The following is a 21943-nucleotide window of genomic DNA, read 5'->3' on the forward strand; positions in this document are numbered from 1 at the left end:
GCTGGCTCCAACTCACATTGCTAGAGATTACAGGGAACCTGCTACATGATTCAACCCATTGTGTTTTGAAAATGGATTTGCACTGACATTTCTCTAAATGATGAGCTGTCATTCTTAGCTAGTGTGTTAAAAGACTAGACACTTCATGGTAAAGAACGGAAAACATCGTGGTCAATTCAATCAAAGATATCCTTGTGTTACCCCCTTAACAGATCACTGGGAACAAGTCACTCGCCCAACTTATTGTGATGCAAATTAAAAGAAGAAAAAATACATTTTCAACTACAGTTGAGACTCAAGGAATTGCTTTAACATTCTAGTCAGGGTACTGTAGCTGCTGTCATTCTAGTTTAAATTTATTTATTAGTGTCACGAGTAGGCTCACATTAACACAGCAATGAAGTTACTCTGAAAATCCCTCAATCGCCACACTCTGGCACCTGTTCGGGTACACGGAGGGAGAATTTAGCATGGCCAATGCACCTCACCAGCACATCTTTCGGACTGTGGGAGGAAACTGGAGCACCCAGACGAAACCCATGCAGGCATGAGGAGAACGTGCAGACTTCACACAGACAGTGACCCAAGCTGGGGATCGAACCCAGGTCCTTGGCACCGTGAGGCAGCAGTGCTAACCACTGTGCCACCTAGCACACCTACATGGATAGACAAGAACAAAGTGAGCAATGTTTTGCAGGCCTTACTGAAAAACAGTAACATACAAACATATAAATTAGGAGCAGGAGAAGGTAATTCAGCCCCTCAAGCCTGCTCTGCCATTCAATAAGGACTTGGCCGATCGAACTTCACTGCATTCTATAAACATGCACCACAGCCAGTACAATTTATGTTTTAGAGTAGACCACAAGATGTAGGAGCAAACATAGGTCATTCAACCCATCGGTTCTGCTCCGCCATGCAATGAGATCTGAAATGATAATCCTCAACTCCACTTTCCTGCCTTATCCCCAGAACCCATGATTCCTTTAAGGATTAAAAATCTGGCTATCTCAACCTTGAACATAAACGACCCAGCCTCTACAGCCCTCTGATGTAAAGAATTCCACAGATTCAATATCCTCTGAGAGAAGCAATTCCTCCTCATCTCTGTCTTAAATGGGTGACTCCTTACTCTTGAGATTATGTCCTCTGGTCCCAGACTCTCCCACAAGGGGAAACAACCTCTCAGCACCTACCCTGTCAAGCCCCCTGAGAATCCTATACATCTCATGTCTATGTTTGTATTTTCAAAAAACAATTCTGCCATTGTTTAGTTTTATCAAATAACAAATTGAATTGATTTTACTATGAGATTATCAGCCAGTGTAGTGGCTCTATAAGAGCATCCCAGTGCTGCTGAGCTTCCAACTTTCACTTCCATCAAGGCATGGGGAAGACTTATCCTATTCTCAAAACCATCTTTCTCAATTGTTACACATATGACATGAAGTAAAGAAAAGAGTTTTATTCAATTTGTGCATTTTAATATGGACTTTAAAAGCATGGCACTTACCTGCTACCATTTTGCTGCGTTGAGAGGCCTCAGATGCTAATGCATATGACATAGTGATGATACGTTCTCGTTCCTGCAGATGTGAGTCGAGATCTAGGGAGTTCTCACTGATGTAGTTAACTCCTGGCTGCACATTCTGATAACTGATGCACAACAAAAAACACATCTTAATTCTGCATGACACACCCAGAGATAAAACAGCATTTGACTTGTTACAGGCAGCACATGGAGTGAGATTCTGGGAAATAATATTTGATATGATGGAGTAGTGTTATGAATGAAACATGAAACAAAAGGTCCTGTCTATCTGCTCTCTTGAATAAGGAAGAAACTACAGAAAGTCATGAATGTAGCCCAATCAATCACGCAAACCAGCCTCCCATCCATTGACTCTGTCTACACTTCCCGCTGCCTTGGAAAAACAGCCAGCATAATTAAGGACCCCACACACATACCCTCTTCCACCTTCTTTCGTCGGGAAAAAGATACAAAAATCTGAGATCACGTATCAACCGACTCAAGAACAGCATCTTCCCTGCTGCTATCTGACTTTTGAATGGACTTACCTTGCATTCAGTTGATCTTTCTCTACCCCCTATCTATGACTGTAACACTACATTCTGCACTCTCTCCTTTCTTTCTCCATGAGCAGTACGCTTTGTCTGTGTAGCATGCAAGAAACAATACTTTTCACTGTATACTAATATATATGACAATAATAAATCAAATCAAATATTACAGCAGTAAATATGGCAGGAAGTGATCCTAATTCTCTGATAAACTTTGCTCATCTGAGCCTGTTCAGCTGCATCATCTTACATCAACTGTGTTACCCCAAACAGTTAGGGTAGGAACCCTAAAGTCCAGTGATCATTGCAGGTTGGGAAGGAGAAAATTGCTGTGGAGTAAATTGATCCTACTTCAAAATTGTTGTGTGAGGCCCTGCATTAAAACTCAGAGTTTGTATTCTTTACAACATCGCTCATCTTCACAAATGGATATTTTAAAAATCTACGCATACACAAAGAAACACAAACATTTGTAGAGAGTACCTCAACTTGGAAAGGATGTTTTTGATTTTTTGCACCTTGCGCCTCCGTGCCTCGCATTCCTCACTGGTGAGTGGCTCCTCGGGCTCCATTTCTATGTAACGTTCAGGAATCAGAACCATGTCTGGCTTTGATAACTGAAAAGAAATAAAGGGTCAAAATATTAACATGGGATGGGAGGACTGACGGGTGCACTTGGATAGACACAACATTTACCTTTTAGACCTGGGTTTAAATTTAGCTTCCTGGCTGAGTGAAATAAGTCTCCATCTTTTCCTGGTTCGAAGGGATCCCGAATGAAATTTATTTAGATAATTTCCAGTTCCCAGTCTGGAAAGGATGATATGGAAAGTACCATACTGGTCGTGTCCCTTCTTTGAGGCACATTGCCCAATGGCTTGATATTGATACTAGGTGACTAAACTGGGAGAATTCCATTCCTCTGCATGGAAAACTCTCAACTCGATGAGCATAAGATTCACTTATATGATGAGAACAAACACAACCATGATGTATTAACAGTGCATTCACAGGCAAACCACTAATCTGCAAGTAATTAACAGATAACACATCACACAAGACACCCATATACAGGCTGTTTGGAACTGAATAAATTAATGGAATCCCATGATTACTAAGGTCACTACTGACGACAGTGATACCAATCAGACTTCCATCTGGATTAATTCTCTGTGAATGAGGGTTTTTCTGGAGGTGGGATAAAGGAAAGCTTTGCAAGAATTCTTCAGCAAAATAGGTACAAAACTCCATATGGTTAGTTTAGTTCGCCACAATCTTGAATCCTTTATTAAAATCAGGCAGAGCTTAGAATCAAGGATCAGGGACACAGCATAGGATTTTTGAAGGGGAGGAGTAGGCCATTCAGCCCTTCAAGCCTGCTCCACCATTCAGGAAGATCAGAGCTGATCTGGTTGTGGTCTCAAACTCCACTTTCCTGAATTCACAGCCCCTCCCACCCTCCCCACAACATATCCCAATGCCCTTGTCTATCAAAAATCTAACACTGCCTTGAATTCAATTCCATGCCTTGCCTCCCTTGTTCTCTGGGAATGAGAATTCCACATGCTAACAGCCATTTGAAGAATATTCTCCTCATCTCAGTCTTGAAAGGCCGTTTGCAATGAGCGATGGTTGCAGCGAACATAGTTCGGGATATATCTCAAACCAAGCGCCCACGAAATCAGACCAATCTTCTTATTTCTCCCAATTGACCAAAAGTCCGAGATTATTACATAATGATTGGGCCAATTGGGTTTGCTGCTTTAATGCATTTTATGAAAGAGCTGGTGTAGAAATTTGAACTACAATGTTATTGCTCCCACGAAAAAGTTCTTGCTAAGAACTGGCGCTAACATCAAAGTCTGTAACTCTTTGCTCAGTACTGGAGTTTGGAAAGAATATGATATTTCATTGTATCCAATAAGGTGACAGGACACTAATGGCATGTGTGCATCTTTGAGGTTTATGACAGCAAGTCAATCTTGTGGACACGGTGACTGTGACACAGCAAACATGATAATAAAACACAATGAATTATATTTATGACATGGGCACAGTCATTGGATTTAACAAACACTATTAAATGTTTGGCAGGTCTCCAAGATTTATTTTCTTTACATTTACAAATAGTTTCAGCTTTAACTTTTTAAAAAATATAACATTAACAGCCTCACAAGTTCTCTTAAATAGATAATCACTCATGTGATATAATAACAGTAATTATTTGTTGACCCAATGTACCCCAGATAGCACTATCAAAAACTCAATAAACACAGAAGCCGTTGAGTCGAACACCACACGAGATGCTGGATTTCAACCGGGTTCTGTGCAGAGTTGGGGAAAGGGAGTGGAGGTGGGGAGCTGGGGCGCGCTCCAAAAATAAGTTTCCTAAATGTCCTACAGAATTCAAGGCTGGAAAGCCTGTTTCCAGGGCCGAAAGGCATGGGAGCAGGGAGGTGGAGGGGTGAGATCGATCATAGGGAATTGGGGAGTCTGGATCACACATGGGTGGGGGGGGGGGGACAGGGAGGAATGGGTCCATTGGTGGATTGGACAGCGAGGGTTGAATGGTGGTCAGGAATTCTGTTGGTATTTAGGGGGGGCTGAGAGATCAGGAGGTTGGGGAAGGGCCATTGGTTTACTAGCTAGCTTGTTGGGTGTGATGGAAATAATCCTACTCTTCCTGGTCAACAAGTAGTGCTGTAAAGGCACCATAGGCATCACAGTGACGCAGTGGGCGTCACAGTGGTACAGTGGTTAGCACTGCTGCCTCACAGCACCAGGAACCTAGATTCAATTCCAGCCTCGGGTCACGTCTGTGTGGAGTTTACACTTTCTCCCAGTGTCTGCGTGAGTTGCCTCCAGGTGCTCCAGTTTTCTCCCACAGTCCAAAGATGTGCAGGTTAGGTTGATTGGCCATGCTAAATTGACCCTAGTGTCAGGGGGATTAGAAGGGTAAATGAGGGTTATGAGAATAGGGCCTGGGTGGGATTGTGGGCCAAATGGGCCAAATGTTTTCCTTCTGTATTGTAGGGATTCTATGACTCTAAACATTCAGTCCCTCTCATCTCTATTAGCTGCCAAGTGTTCGTGCGGTTCGGAAAATCCTGCCACCCAGGGTCAATAATAGAATGACTATTAAGATGAAGGCACGCAGCCTCAATATTTAAATTTCCCCCTCAAATGCTAACATGGAACAGACCCAGAAAAAGTATATCTGTTAAGCTCCTTTAAAAAGGGCTTAATAAACATAGAGTTGATAATACGGTCAAGGGTCAGAAGAATAGATACAAATAATCAGACATTCAACAAAACATAGTCTGTTGCTGGGATTGCAGTCAAACCTATGGTGGGACCCACTGATTGGAGTAATAAATGGGAGGCTATAACAATGGGTTAATATTCTGTTTTTGCTTGCTTATCTGTGAATAAATTCCCTACAGCTTTATTTCCAGGGAGGTTTGAGCTATGGTTACTCACTTCCCTCAGAAGGCTGAATGGGTTGGTTTAGTAAGAGTCCATGACATGGCGCAATCTTTTCTCATTTTCCGTACATTTGGGGATCCTGAATATTGTGATCTTTTTGCCTGGACCTTTCTACACTACAACTGGAAAAATTGATCAGATGGATTGTACATCATTCCAACATGCATTCACACCCTGTGAGTGTTAGACACTCCTGCTATAATCAACAAGACAGGGTTTCTGGTTTAGCATACAAATTTACATCAGGTTTCAGCTATGGCTCAGCTGTAGCCATCTTGCTTCCGAGTCAGGAGGTCATGGCTTCAAGTCCTACTCTAGAGACTTGAATGCATAATCTAGGGTGAAGCTGAACTGTGGTCCTGAGGAAGATGCGGTCTTTCGGCCTCTATGTTAACCAAGATCCCTGAGGGCCAATGGTGCTATTTTCTCCCAGTGTGCTGATCAACATTTATCCTTCAGCAAACCAGTCATTCTATTCTCTTTGGGATCCCGCTGTGTGCAAATTGGATCCTGTGCTCTATTCCATTGCAATGGTGTCTAAACTTCAAAAGTAACTCACAGGCTGTGAAGTGGTTCAGGTTGTCCTGAGGCTATGCATGGTGCTTTATAAATGCAAGTTCTTCCTTCCTTTTCTTCACAAGTAGATAATTGGCAGTCATATATGGGAATATCATTACCTCTTTGCTGAGATCCAAATCATAGTCTAATGGCTCCACATCAGCTTCCACCACTGGCACCGACTTGTTCAGCCCATCCTGAGGACTATTCTGCTCTCCTTTCACTGCTTTTTCCAATAACTGTAAATCAAACTCTTGTTCACGTTTCCACTAAAGAGGACAGAGAAATAATTGCAATCTGTTAACATAATGCTGCAACATTATGCAGAGCCACAAGAAACATCCCTGGAGGAAAAAATACATGTTTAAATGGTTTGAAGAAACCTATTCCTATAAAGTCAACCTATTATCGATTGAGAGTATTTCCAGCCACCTATATTCCTACCCAGCACCATTCACAACTCTGAAGGAATGCAGGGCAGGTCAGGTTGACTTCTGTTTAGGTCTATGCTAAGTTTCCTCACCTTCACCTTCAGGGGCAGCACGCTGGCACGGTGGTTAGCACTGCTGCCTCACAGCGCCAGGGACCTAGATTCAATTCCAGCCTCGGGTCACCGTTTGTGTGGAGTTTGCACATTCCCTCTGTGTCTGCGTGGGTTTCCTCCGGGTGCTGCGGCTTCCTCCCACGGTCCAAAGATGTGTGGGTTAGTTTGATTGACCATGCTAAATTGCCCCTTAGTGTCCCAAGATGTGTAGGTTAGAGGGATTAGGAGGGTAAATATGTGGGGTTATGGGCAGGGTGGAATTGTTGTAGATGCAGACTCAATGGGCCGAATGGACCATAGGGATTCTATGATTCACCACAGAAACGCCCAAAGCTCAGTTTTTAGGATGACGAGAACAATCCCCTCAGCTCCGTGATGTAGTAATACTTTTTGGGATATGGAATTCCTCTAAAGCAAGTAAGCTGTACAGATAAAATGGGCTGAATAACCACCTTGTGTGCTGCAAACCTCCATTGTATCATACAGGTACAGCAGGCACTGGCGATAACCATGCCTCAAAATATTGGCATTGTAATAACCATTTCTGTATGGCACTGGCATGGTGCGGCAGTAGATACTGAGAGAATTTCTTTTTTTCATACTATTTCATATTCATAGGCTACGTTTCTTTATAAATACACACCCAAGTATAATATCACAGCAAGAGGAAATCAGGTAGAAAAACACCACACTACTCTATGGCACAGTGGACAGCGCTGCTGCCTCACAGCACCAGGGACCCAGGTTCGATTCCTGGCTTGGGTCACTGTCTGTGCGAAGCCTGCACATTCTCCCCGTGTCTGTGGGTTTCCTCCAGATGCTCCATTTTCTCCCACAGTCCGAAAGACGTGCTGGTTAGGTGCATTGGCCATGCTAAATTCTCCCTCGCTATACCTGAACAGGTGCAGGCGTGTGGCGACTAGATTTTCACAGTAACTTCATTTCATTAATTAAGTCTACTTGTGACACTAATAAATAAACTTAAACTTATAGTGTTATTGCCAAAGCCTGGGTGCACCAAATATAAATGTGGCATCATTTCCACTTAATTTTGGAGTTATTACTAGAACATCTTCAATTAAGATATTTGTGTAGGTTCCAAGCTATGTCTGTGACCTTAAAGTATCACCTTCAATTATGGTTTTGTTTGTTATCAAGGCACCTTTTTTGTTTTTCAAAAGGTTTTTAAACATTGAGACATGAAGAGATGGCACATTTAGGTATTTGGCCAAAATCAAATCAGCCACCTAGGTGTAGCTGCACCGTACATTTAACGTGGGGGGCAATGAGCAAGAAAGGTACCAAATTGACTAATCTGGTCACGAGACTGTCATTAAGACCAGGAATACAAGGCAAAGAATGGCCTTCAAACATATATGCACATACTCGTGACAACTTAACGTGAACCCGATCAGAATAGAAACTCCAGTGAATTCAGCCTTCTCTTTTATCAATACTTATATTGCCAAATGTCAGAATCAGTTACACTGTCGAAAAATATAAATTTATATTTATAAATCATTTCAAACAGGTATAAGAACATGCAGTTATTTTGGATGCGAATATGTTACAAAAATATTTCAAGTTATTTTGTAACAACTAAGAATAGGAGCAGAGAGATTGTGGAAGTAACAAACTGAAAACAAAACATCGAACATCCCAGTCTGAGATGAGTTAGATGATTGCAGCCAGGAAAATTGGAGGCAGATACCCTGAGCTAGAAAGGGAGGGAAGGGGGGGAATGAATGGATAGCATCACTATCCAAAATCACTAAATGTGACCAAATGCCTGTAATGTAGTGTTCAGCGTGAACTGGATTTGATTAAATTGTAATGCCTTCCAAAGTCATAGAATCCTGACAGTACAGAAGGAAGCCATTTGGCCTATAGAGCCTGTCCTGACAACAATTCCACCCGGACCCTATTCCCTGTATTTACCCAGCTAGTCCCCCGACACGAAGAGTGGGATTTTCTGGTCGTGCTCGCCCCAAGGCTGGAAAATCCCGCCTGAGGTCAACAGACTTTTGTATGATCCATGTCCCGCCTGCTATGATTCCCATACACACCTATGGACTGTGGAAGGAGCACATGGAGGAAACCCATGCAGACATGGGGAGAATGTGCAAGCTCCTCACAGTGACCCAAAGCTAGAATTGAACCAGGGTTCCTGGCGCTGAGGCAGCAGTGCTAACCACTGTGCCACCATGCCGCCAAACAGTCAAATATCAAACAGCTTGTCAATGCTCACTGCACAAGGCATTACAATTTAATCAAATCCACAAAGGACCATTTGGACAACTTGTCTCCAGAGATGCACGTTAACATAAGCCACTACATGTGTTCAAATGAAAAACACTGAAGGGAAACGTGATAACCCCCACGTTGTCCAGGGGAATCACTGACTGATTCCTTTGTGGGGCTCATTGATACAGGTTCCCCTCATAACAGGCAGTGGCCTACCCAGCTGGAACTCATTACCTGAGCCTTTTACAAGGCAGGCCTAGGACTGGGCCTGCTGAACTGCAGTCCCAGGCAGGGACTAGTGCATGTACACCGTGGTAATGGTTTTACTTTGCAAATAAACTATGTTCCTTTCCAGTCGGGCTTCCTGAGTTATTAAAGGTGATGATAATGCTAACTGAACTAAATCACACAGTATGTTTTAAATTGCTGGCAAAATGAAGGAGATTAAATAAATTAGGCTCTTTCGGAGTAAAAACTCAATGGTAATGCTTGGACTGTAATGTCCTGAAATAAATAATTTTAATGTGAACATGCCTAGACAACATATATGGCAACCCACAAATCTTGGAAAAGTTTCTGAACACCTTCAAATAAAGTTGACACAACCCGAGAAAACCAATTGCTTGAAAAAAGTGCAAACAAAAACAGCCTTAGATAAACTTTTTAAAAGTTTATTAGTGTCACAAGTGGGCTTACATCAACACTGCAATGAAGTTCCTGTGAAAATCCTCGAGTCGCCACACTCCAGCGCCTGTTCAGGTACACAGAAAATTTAGCATGACCAATACACCTAACCAGCATGTCTTTTGGACTGTGGGAGGAAACCGGAGCACTCAGAGGAAACCCACGCAGACACGGGGAGAATGTGCAGACTCCACACAGACAGTGACCCAATCCAGGAATCAAACCTGTGTCCCTGGCGCTGTGAGGCAGCAATGTGCCACCATGATTCCTCCCTATTAGGTTTGATTTCAGGATTCTTACTGGTATTTTGGGATCACATTTAGTGTGCTTAAGGTTAAATGTGCTTTTCATTCAGGGAGTGTGAAGAGATGGACAAAAATAAGGAGGGCCTAGTGGCTTAATTCTCTTTCTTAATTTATGTTCTTAAAGGCAGCTTAGGAAATAAAGTCCTCAATTTCACTGAAGATGCCAATGCCAGTTATTGGGCGCAGTGCCATTATAATACAAACAGATCAGCAAGCTTGAAAATGTCATCACCAGTTAGTGAGGTCAGATCCATATCACGTCTCTCCTACGAGATCTTGCTTCTTACATCTTCAACAGCACCTTACCAACAAGGTTTGAAGCTTTTTACAAGGTCAGAGAATCATAGAGCAATACAGCACGGAGACAGGCCCTTCGACCCAACCGGTCCATGCTGACCATGGTACCCTTTCCAGTTAGCCCAATTACACGCGTTTGGCCCACATCCCTCTAATTCTTTCCCATCCATGTACTTATCCAAATGCTTTTTAAATTGTATCTATCTCAACCATTTTCATGGGAAGCTCATTCCATATACACACCACCCTCTGCATGAGGAGGTTCCCCCTCAGGTCCCCTTTGAATCTTTCTCCTGTCACCTTAAAAATATGCCCTCTAGTTTTCAATTCCCCTTACCTGAGAAAGAGACGACATGAATTCATCCTATGTCTGCCTCTCATAATTTTATACATCTCAATAAGGTCACCCCTCATTTTCTTACGTTCCAAGGTATAAAGTCCTAGCCTGGCCAACCTCTCGCTATAACTCAGGCCCACTAGTCCTGGCAACATCCTCGTAAATCTTCTTTGCACTCTTTCCAGTTTATCAATGTCCTTCCGATAACAGGGTAACAAAAACTGTACACAACACTCCAAGTGCGGCCTCACCAACGACTTGAACAGCTGTCGTCAGGACTCAATCAAGAAAGGGGATCTCATAAAAACGTATAAAATTCTAACAGGGTTAGACAGGGTAGATTCAAAAAGAATGTTCCCAATGATGGGGGAATCCAGAACTAGGGGGTCATAGTTTGAGGATAAGGGCCAAGCCTTTTAGAACTGAGGTCAGGAGAAATTTCTTCACCCAGAGGGTGGTGAATGTGTGGAATTCACTACCACTGAAAGTAGTTGAGGCCAAAATGTTTTCTGATTTGAAGAAGAAATTAGATATAGCTCTTGGGGATAATGGGTGAGGTGGTGGTGGTGGGGGGGGGGGGGGGGGGGGGGGGAGAGGCGGTAAGAGAGGATTAGGATATTGAATTCGATGATCAGCCATGATCGAAATGAATGGCGGAGCAGGCTCGAAGGGCCAAATGGTCTACTCCTGCTTCTAGTTTCTATGTTACTATGTTTCTAAATCCACTAACTGCATGCTTTTAACTATGCATTCCCTAATCTTGAACTATGGAGGGTATGAGAGGGATAGCAAAGAATAATTGTGTAGAATGTGTGTGTGGCGGGGGGTGGTTACAGTGGGTTTGAATGCTGCCTTTTCACCTTGGTGTGTGAATGTCTCCGATCTGTTTTTAAAAAAGTTGCGGAAGTATTCCCAGCACAGTTGCAGAAAGTTGTAAGAGACGAAACCAGAATTTTAAACCAGTAGCAACAGACCCTGCAAACCACTCAAGGTTTTGATTTTCTATTGGTACTTCTACTTAATTCAGTCTGCTTTCCCAGACAGGCCTCAGTACAAATGCTAAAGGCTATGGTGTTGTGTTCAGGTCAGTGTTTGTAGCCTGTGCTATTCAGACATTGTAAATCACAACAGGGTTGCAGTTGGGACATATGATATCTGACTACAGAATCAATGCATCACTTTGTGGAAGCAGTGTTTTATAAATCCACACAACACAGATTACGACAGTAAAAGTGATCCATTGAAAAAAATTCAGCATTAGCCGATAGGTATTTATCATGACTATTTTGAGGATTAACCTTAAAAAACAAGTCGCCTCAGTGCCAAGCTCTGGAATTCTCTCCGCTAACCTCCCACCCCCATCGCTGGCCTCCTTTAGGCCACTTCTTAAAACCACCTCATTCACCAAGTATTTCCTAATGCCTGTTCAGACATCACCTTCTTTGATTTTTGTGCCAATTTTCTCTTCGATTATGATCCTCCGAAACATGTTTGGATGTTGTTCTGTTTTAAAGTGCTTTGTAAGTTGTTGTTGATGAACAAGATGGCATTGCTGGGACAGGAAATGTAAGCTGGTCTCCATCACGACACGCCCCACATCACCCTCTTAGCTTCAGTCATTGTTGGGTGTTTAAATTCACTTCAATCTCTTCACAACGCATTGAGTGTTATGCTGCAATAGGATTAAAAGGCAGCAGGAACATCTTTGGCTGGAGTTACAATGAATGCCTCCCTTTTCATTCCTCTTGTTACCATTCTTATAGCATGAATTGTGAGCATAATATTCACTCCCATTTGCAAGGGTTAGCTGACGGAAGACCCCTGATAAAGCATGCACTTGATGTATTACCAGGCTGTTAAAACCATCCAGAAAATGCTCAAAGTTCCTGGCTGCAGGAGTGCAAAGCAGGACCAAAAATGAAATGAAATCTTGCGTGGTTGGCAACTATAAGGCCAGAATTTTAATTCCAATTTTTATATCCAAGGAAGTTTACATAGTTTAGAAGGACAATATTGTTTAAGGGGCTTAGTAATCATTTATTCCACATAGTGACAATGTGGACAATACACAATGCCCAATACCATCCATTATACAAAGGTTTCCCAAACTGTTCCTGCCATGAGACACTTGACTTCCCAATAGCACTGACAGAACCCCTCAAACATTTTTATTACATTGAAGAGTTCAACCACAAACACGGATTGTTTTTGTGCAATGAGTACAAACATACAAAACCAAATTTATAAAATGTTTAAACTCTATAAAACCCCGACACCACCCCCCCACCCCGATGACCAGCCTCGATTGCCTCCTCCCTCCCTCTCCTACCTATCCCAATTGTAGAGGGCAGTGGGTCACCCCTCCCACAATGATCGCACCCCTCCCCCCAATAGGCCACCCAAGAATGCCTGCCCCTCCTTGGCACTGCCCCGTTGGCAGCCCCTCTTGCCTCCCACCTCCCAGTGGGGGGCCTCAATGGCCTCTGTCCCCACCAGTAGGGTCAGGAGCAGTTGTAAATCCGGCTGGTGAGAACCTCTTCCAGAGCTTTGGAGGGGGCGGGGGAGGGGGTGTGTAGAGAAAGATGCTAGTGGGTCTGGAGAATGCTGTCCCAGGCCCGCTAATCATATATCCATATGATAATCAGCTCCGCGCCAATTTCCAGCATGGAGCTGATTGTGCTAAACAAAGCGCTTGGGAAACTTGCGACCGACGTAAGTGCCCTCGCTGATGTCTCCTGGCCCGCTGCGCTGCTCAGGAGAATCCTGGTCAATATGTTTGGATGGGGAGTGGGGTAAGATATAGTTTTCACAATGCGATCAGTAGTTGTTGCAATTTACAAACTTGCAAGGTTAACTGCACACCCATGCCCATCCGAAATAACTGTCCAATTTGCATAATTAACTAAAATAAATAAAGTTAGCCTCACTATTATTTTTACTTTAAATTCTGGCCCGCTATCTCAGATACCCCATTGTAAAAATGTATCAATATTTACCTGCAGTTCCTGTTATGCATGTAGGTGGCACTGTGATAGGAATTTTCAATGTTAAATCTCACTCAATGTTTGCTTCTAAAGCAGCAATTGCAACATAGTGGGGCGATTCTCCCAGCCTGCTGCGGTACTCAAGAAGCGCAGCTGGCCGAGAGACATCAGCGGTGGCCATTTTGTGGGATTTACGCTGGGTAAGGAAATCGCCACGGAGCTGATCATCATATGGAAATGTCACATAAATTGACATTTCCCTATGATTAACTGAGCCGGGACGGTACTCTCTGGGACGCTAGTGTCCACCCCCACTGGAGGGAACAGAGGCCATTGAGGTCCCCCCGAGAGGTCAGGGGTAAGGGGGGGTTGGCACTGCCCACTGGGCACTTTGGTACTGCCCACTGGGCAGTGCCAAAGGAGTGTGGCCAGGGGGCATGGGAGCGAGAGAGAGAGACCCGCTGCCGCTCTGCAAAAGATTCGGTGGGGGAGGGAGGGAATGAGGGTGATAGTGGCTGGGCCAGGGAGGTCTTGAAGGCCAGTGACGGGGGGTTGCGGGGCTGGCCAGTGATGAGGAGAGCGGCAATGAGGGGCTACTGTGCATGCGCTGAGCACTGCTCTAACATATTGGGTGTGCACAGTGGCCCACTCAGCGCTATGCTGCCGGCCTCTCAGACGGGAATAGACCTCACCACCGCTTTCCAGAGTGAACCCGCTGAGGCATGTTGCAGTGCTCAGAGTGTCGGAGATTCTCTCTGGTAAATATGCCAAAACAAACCGGTGGCAATTACTCCCATTTTTCCACATGTTGGCAACTTTGATTTTTTGGGGGGAGAATCCCAGCCAGTGTATTGACAGTTAACACCAAAAAGGTTTGATCTGTTTGCAGTTACAGATTCTGGCCACCAAGTGTCACTTTGCAACAGCCTAACTTTATCTTAGTTATCACAACATTGGCTGCTGGCTATCAAAGATGTAAGTCTTGAAATTAATAAATTAAAAACATTCTTAATATTTCTTGGTTCTTTATGTCTCCCCAGACTTAGAAGATAACAGTACAGCACAGGAACAGGCCCTTCGGCCCACAATATTGTGCCGAACATGACGTCAAATTAAACTAATCCCTTCTAGAAACATAGAAAAACTACAGCACAAAACAGGCCTTACGGCCCCACAAGTTGTGCCGAACATATCCCTACCTCTAGGCCTACCTATAACCCTCCATCCTGTTAAGTCCCATGTACTCATCCAGGAGTCTCTTAAAAGACCCTATTGAGTTTGCCTCCACCACCACTGACGGCAGCCGATTCCACTCGCCCACCACCCTGTGTGTGAAAAACTTCCCCCTAATACTTCCCCTGTACCTACACCCCATGACCTTAAACCTGTGTCCTCTCGTAGCAGCCATTTCCACCCTGGGAAAAAGCCTCTGAGAGTCCACCCGATCTATGCCTCTCAACATCTTATATACCTCTATTAGGTCTCCTCTCATCCTACGTCTCTCCAAGGAGAAAAGACCGAGCTCCCTCAGCCTATCCTCATAAGGCATGCCACTCAATCCAGGCAACATCCTTGTAAATCTCCCCTGCAGCCTTTCAATCTTTTCCACATCCTTCCTGTAATGAGGCGACCAGAACTGAGCACAGTACTCCAAGTGGGGTCTGACAAGGGTCTTATATAGCTGCATCATTATCCCGGGACTCCTAAACTCAATCCCTTGATTGATAAAGGCCAGCACACCATACACCTTCTTAACCACCTCCTTCACCTGCGGGGCCGATTTTAGAGTCCTATGGACACAGACCCCAAGGTCCTTCTGATCCTCTATAGTACTAAGAGTCTTTCCCTTAATATTGTACTTCTTCATCCCATTTGCCCTGCCAAAATGGACCACTACGCATTTATCTGGGTTGAAGTCCATCTGCCACTTGTCCGGCCAGTCTTGCATCCTATCTATGTCCCTCTGTAACTTCTGACATCCCTCCAGACTATCCACAACCCCACCAACCTTCGTGTCGTTGGCAAACTTACCAACCCATCCCTCCACTTCCTCATCCAGGTCATTTATGAAAATGACAAACAGCAAGGGTCCCAGAACAGATCCCTGGGGGCACGCCACTGGTGACCGACCTCCATTTAGAAAAAGACCCATCTATACTCACTCTCTGCCTCCTTTGGGCAAGATGTGGAGATGCCGGCGTTGGGGTAAACACGGTAAGAAGTTTAACAACACCAGGTTAAAGTTCAACAGGTTTATTTGGTAGCAAAAGTTGGTAGCTTTTGCTACCAACTAAACCTGTTGGACTTTAACCTGGTGTTGTTAAACTTCTAACTGTCCTTTGGGCAAGCCAGTTCTGGATCCACAGGGCAGCAGCCCCTTGGATGCCATGCCCTCTCACTTTTTCTGGAAGCCTTGCATGGGGGACCTTATCGAATGCCTTGCTAAAATCCATATAAACCACATCTACCGCTTTCCCTTCATCAATGTGTTTAGTCACATTCTGCTTGCCTGTGGTCCATGTCCCTCTGTTCCTTGCATATTCATGTGTTTACCTAAAAGCCCCTTAAACGCCCCTATCGTATCTGCCTGCACCATCACCCCTGGCGGTGCGTTCCAGACACCTATCACTCTCTGTGGAAAAACCTGCCCCTCCTTTGAACTTTCCCCCTCTCACTAAGTACATGCCCCTTCGTATTAGACATTTCAACCCTGGGAGAAAGATTCTGACCGTGAACCCTATCTATGCCTCTCATAATTTTACAGACTTCTATCAGGTCTCCCTTCAGTCTCCACCCCTCCAGAGAAAAGAATCCTAGTTTGTCCAGCCTCTCCTTATAGCTCAGGCAACATCCTGGTAAATCTCTTCTGCACCCTCTCCTAAGCCTCAACATCCTTCCTGTAATGTGGTGACCAGAATTGAACGCAATACTCTAAGGGCCTGATTTTACCATTTTCATTCTAAGTGCTGAATCTGGGCGCAATTCAGATCCGACTTGGAAATCTGCTCTCAGGCGCCCCCAAACGCACTCAGCCGAAAAAAATGCATGGGTCCGAATCGCGCTGTGGGCGGGGCTTAGCGTGCCTGAAACGATTGGAGCTCTGAACTGCGCATGCGCAGTTAGAAAAGAAATTTGAAAAAGCGCGCCTGTGTCAGATCGCTCCCGGGCCACAGAAAGCGGAGAAAGCGGCCCGGGAGCTAAAAGTGGGAGTGATGGCCCCCAGACATCACTATCCCCCTTATCCATCCCCCCCACTATCCACAGACATCACTGTCCCCCTTATCCACCCCCCCCCACTATCCACAGACATCGTTGTCCCCCTTATCAACCCTCCCCTCCCCCCGATCATCCACAGAGTGGCAGCGGACCCCCCTGCCTCCCCGCGCCCCCCCACCAGAGATCCGGCTCCCCCCCCGCCCCCCCCGCAAACAGTGAGCGATCGGGCCTCCCTGCACCCCCCCACCAGAGATCCATCTCCCCCCCCCCCCCCCCCCCCCCGCAACCAATGAGCGATCGGGCCTCCCCGCGCCCCCCCACCAGAGATCCATCTCCCCCACCCCCCGCAACCAGTGAGCGATCGGGCCTCCCCCCACCCCCACCAGAGATACATCTTAACCACCCCCCCCCCCCCCCCCGGACAACAATCCGGCCTCACTCAACCCCCCCCCACCAAAGACAACGATCTGGCCTCACTCACCTCCCTCCCCCCCCCCCCCCCCCCAGACAACGATCTGGCCCCCCCATCAGAGAATGGTCTGGCCTCAATCGCCCCACCTCCCCCAGAGGAACATCTGACCTGCCTCCTCCCCTCTCCCCACTAGACAAAGATCAGCCCTCCCCCCCTACTACCGGACAACGATCGGCCCTCCCCTCCCGCCCCCACCTGACATACATCTGACCCGCCTCCTCCTCCTCTCCCCCCCCCAACCAGACAACGATCTGGCCTCACTCCCCACCCCCCCCAAAACCAGAGAATGATCTGACCATCCTCCCCCCCACCACTGATCTGAGTCAGAGAGCCATTGGAAGCTCTGAACACGCTCTCCAGCAGCTGGAGCACCCAATTCAGACTTTTATTTAGCAGGTCCATGATGGCGCGGTTCCGGATTGGCAAACGCGGTGGTAAAGGAGGAAATGCGGATAAAGTTGGGCGGGCAGTTCATTAATTCAATTTAAATGCATACAAATGCATTTAAATCACCGTTGCGCCTATTTTGGGTGCGAAGCGGATCGCCCCCATTCGCGGGTGTCGGTAAAGTGTCAATCTGCGCGGGCGCGGATCGAGTTAATGGCCTCACACCCGACTTTACCACATTTTCGTGCCCGGACGCAATGGTAAAATCGGGCCCTAAGTGCAGCCTAACCAAAGTTTTATAAAGCTGCAACAAGACATCTGACTATTTTACTCAATGCCCTGACCAATAAAGGCAAGCATGCCATACACTTTCTTTATCACCCTATCTACTCATGTGGCCACTTTCAGGGAGCTATGGACTTGAACCCCAAGATTCCTCTGGAGATTAATGCTGTTCAGGGTCCTACCATTAACTCTGAACTTACCCTTAACATTTGCTCTCCCAAAGTGCAGCACCTCACACTTGCCCAGATTAAACTCCATCTGCCACTGATCTATATCCCGGTGTATCCTTTGGCAACCTTCTATACTATTCACAACTCCACCTCTCTTTGAGTCGTCTGCAAACTTATTAACCCACCCATCTATGTCCAAGTCTTGAAGAGGTCCCTATTTCGGATCCCCATCTGGTATTTGGGTAGATCAGGTAGTCTGGGTTGATCGAGATGTTGGGTTGGTAAAAGTCAAATGAATGCCAAGGTATGTAAAATGATGAGATTCGGGAAAAATTCCATCATTTAAACTGAACACAATCTAGGGTCTAGGCTACAAAGTGATGCTTTCCCAAGGGGTGATGGCCAAGTGATATTATCACTAGACTATTAACCCCAAAACTCAGCTAATGTTCTGGAGACCCGGGTTCAAATCCCACCATGGCAGATGATGGAATTTGAATTTAATTTTAAAAAATCTGGAATTAAGAATCTAATGATGACCATGAAACCATTGAAGATTGTCGGAAAAATCCATCAGGTTCACTAATGCCCTTTAAGGGAGGAAATCTGCCATCCTTACCTGGTCTGGCCTACATGTGACTCCAGAGTCACAGCAACGTGGTTGACTCTCAACTACTCTCCAAGGGCAACTAGGGATGGGCAATAAATGCTGGCCAGCCAGCGACGCCAGTGTCCCACGAATGAATAAAAAAAATATAAAAAAGGATCTTGCTATTCTTTCTTCTTAGCACTGTAAAAGTTCTGCTGCGCCCACTTTAGGCTACATTTGGTTTTGTTTCATACTTGCAATCTCCCTATGGAAATTCCACTGCATTTATATCAAGAGGAAGCATAGGAAGAGGAGAAAGATGGAGAGATGTCAACCTTCTGCCCAAAAAAACAAAAGCAAAGACAGAACAAAACTTATTTGGACTAGCTGAGGAACAGTGTAAATATAGGTTAAGATTCGATGGAACTATCATGACAGTTGTGTCATATGCAATAACTGTCAAGGCGATAACACTTCACTTTTAGCCCCAGAGATTAATTCCAAGCTGCCACAGGGATCATCGGTAATATTAATCAAGTTGCAGTGCACAGATGCATGAAGCAGTTGACTAACACCTTTTTCATGGAGCTGGCAGTACAATCAATCATCAGTTTAAATGGCAGCAACATAAGAGGGCACAACATTTTTGCCAAGTAAAACAATAGTCAAGTTCAAGGTGTCCTTGATTTCACCCACATGTCTCTACATGACTTTACAAGAACTGCATTTGTGAAGCCAAGCTTCCATCAGTGTGCAAATCGTCTATAACTAGATATAGAGGATTGTATAGATGAAAAACCACTTTCCATGTCGTAATCCTTTACCTTAACGCAAATCACCTTGGTCTCATTATGTGGCCCAGAAGAAAAGTTCAAGGTTGACTCTTAGGAGATGAAGTCTACCCACCACACCCTGGGCCAGACCACTTTATGGCAATCATATGCACCTCCAAAACACAGATACAATGAGATGACAATAGTCATCACAGATCATAACATAGGAATGTTAAAAGCCTAGACAAGTCAGAGGGATTCTGCAATACAGTCTGTTCAAACTGTCTCACATGGTCAAAAACTGCATCAGGTTACACAGTGCCACCATGTAAAAAAAAGCAATATGGGACTCCAGGAAGGTGAAAACAATGAAGAACAGGAAGGATTGGCCATTCTCTTTATGTTCCGGCTGGCGAGCAGAGTCTCATCATGTCCACTAATCGCCACATTTCCGATGGCAGAACTTAGATTATAAAGTCCCAAGAGCTCATAACCTTGTCGAAGGTAGAGGATAGAGACTAGTATCAACCAAGTGTAAATAGGAACTGCTCCATATTAGCTATTACTTGCTAAAGCTAACTCTGCAACAGTTTCCAATGATTGCAGCAATCATACTTACAAAAACAGAAACCTCTGGATTCATGGCCAGAGGTTCCACCTTAGCTGATAAAGACAGCAGGTTCCTCCTCTTCCTGTACCTCTACCAACCGTTCCTGTTCACTTGTGCTAGGTACAACACCCACAGCATACTTCCCCATCTCACTCTCCAAATCCCCCAGGATGGATACATCAGTGCATCGCTTGTTTAGAATGCATGCGATGAGGTGCTGTTTTTGTGGATTGCATTGCCACTTCTTGCAGCACACTTACAGCAATCTTGAAAAAGAAATTTTCAGGTGGGTCTTTCAGCAAAATGGGTATAACCTGGTTTGGTGCCAATAAGGGGACAGGCTGAGAGGAAGAGAGCTAGAAAGGTTTCGTATAAGCTGGAGGCCAGGCCTCCTTTTCCTAATCCTTGTCCCACTTAATTGCCTCTCTGACAAAGATCACTTGGCCTCAAAGGGGAAACAGGGCCTCCTCAAAGGAACCTTTTTGAGGAGAATAGGAAGTGAATAATTGAAACTATAATAGGACTGTATAGTGATATCTTCCTGCCAGTGTGCCCCAGATCTCCAGCCTGCACTGCCCGTCTGGAGCTGGTCATAACTGTGAATATCCACAGGATATGGCTGAAGTGCCATAAGACCATAAGACATAGGAGCGGAAGTAAGGCCATTCGGCCCATCGAGTCCACTCCACCATTCAATCATGGTTGATTTCAACTCCATTTACCCGCTCTCTCCCCATAGCCCTTAATTCCTCGAGAAATCAAGAATTTATCAATTTCTGTCTTGAAGACGCTTAACGTCTCGGCCTCCACAGCCCTCTGTGGCAATGAATTCCACAGACCTACCACTCTCTGGCTGAAGAAATTTCTCCTCATCTCTGTTCTAAAGTGACTCCCTTTTATTCTAAGGCTGTGCCCCCGCGTCCTAGTCTCCCCTGCTAATGGAAACAACTTCCCTACGTCCATCCTATCTAAGCCGTTCATTATCTTGTAAGTTTCTATTAGATCTCCCCTCAACCTCCTAAACTCCAATGAATATAATCCCACGATCCTCAGACGTTCATCGTATGTCAGGCCTACCATTCCCGGGATCATCCGTGTGAATCTCCGCTGGACCCGCTCCAGTGCCAGTATGTCCTTCCTGAGGTGTGGGGCCCAAAATTGCTCACAGTACTCCAAATGGGGCCTAACCAGTGCTTTATAAAGCCTCAGAAGTACATCCCTGCTTTTGTATTCCAAGCCTCTTGAGATAAATGACAACATTACATTTGCTTTCTTAATTACGGACTCAACCTGCAAGTTTACCTTTAGAGAATCCTGGACTAGGACTCCCAAGTCCCTTTGCACTTTAGCATTATGAATTTTGTCACCGTTTAGAAAATAGTCCATGCCTCTATTCTTTTTTCCAAAGTGCAAGACCTCGCACTTGCCCACGTTGAATCTAATGCTTCACTGTGCACCAAGCTAGAAAAGTCTACCACCATTTTGTATTAATGCTCTGTATCGAATACCAATGTTATCTCCGCCACCCTCTTCCCCCGTGTGGTGAAAATAAACATCTATTCACGAGAATATAAGAAGTTAAATACAAAGGTGTTCCAAGAATAGGCAATAATCTACAAAGAATTACAAACAATGGCTGGTGATAGGAGTGTTGAATGGCACTGTGAAATGGGTGGACTGCATTACAATAAAATCAGGCAGGTTTACAAATGCTAATCTAATTACTTAAACATGCATCATGCATCTATAAGTGGATAAAAGGATCTATCAGGTTAAAAAAACTCTGGGAGATGAGAGTAGTATTTAGAGATAAAGGGGGCGATTCTCCCATCCCAACACGCATGTTTTTTTGGCACATCAGGATGGGAGAATCGCGTGTCAGCCATTTTGCGGGATTCGCGCACGCGTTCCCGACACAGG

General features: G+C 45.0%; 1 protein-coding gene across 2 annotated transcripts in view; it reads right to left on the reverse strand.

Moving 5' to 3' along the window:
* The window catches only part of plekha7b (pleckstrin homology domain containing, family A member 7b), a 467762-nt gene that overhangs the window by 16704 nt on the left and 429115 nt on the right, over nucleotides 1-21943 (reverse strand). For both annotated transcript variants that reach the window (XM_078220764.1, XM_078220762.1), the window contains exons 24-26: nucleotides 6246-6395; nucleotides 2566-2699; nucleotides 1514-1656 (exon numbers count right to left, since the gene is read on the reverse strand). In XM_078220764.1, coding sequence (XP_078076890.1) covers nucleotides 1514-1656; nucleotides 2566-2699; nucleotides 6246-6395 — 427 coding nt within the window. The remainder of the gene's footprint in view (nucleotides 1-1513; nucleotides 1657-2565; nucleotides 2700-6245; nucleotides 6396-21943) is intronic.

Source organism: Mustelus asterias, chromosome 9 (assembly GCF_964213995.1).
Source record: "Mustelus asterias chromosome 9, sMusAst1.hap1.1, whole genome shotgun sequence".
Classification (NCBI taxonomy): domain Eukaryota; kingdom Metazoa; phylum Chordata; class Chondrichthyes; order Carcharhiniformes; family Triakidae; genus Mustelus; species Mustelus asterias.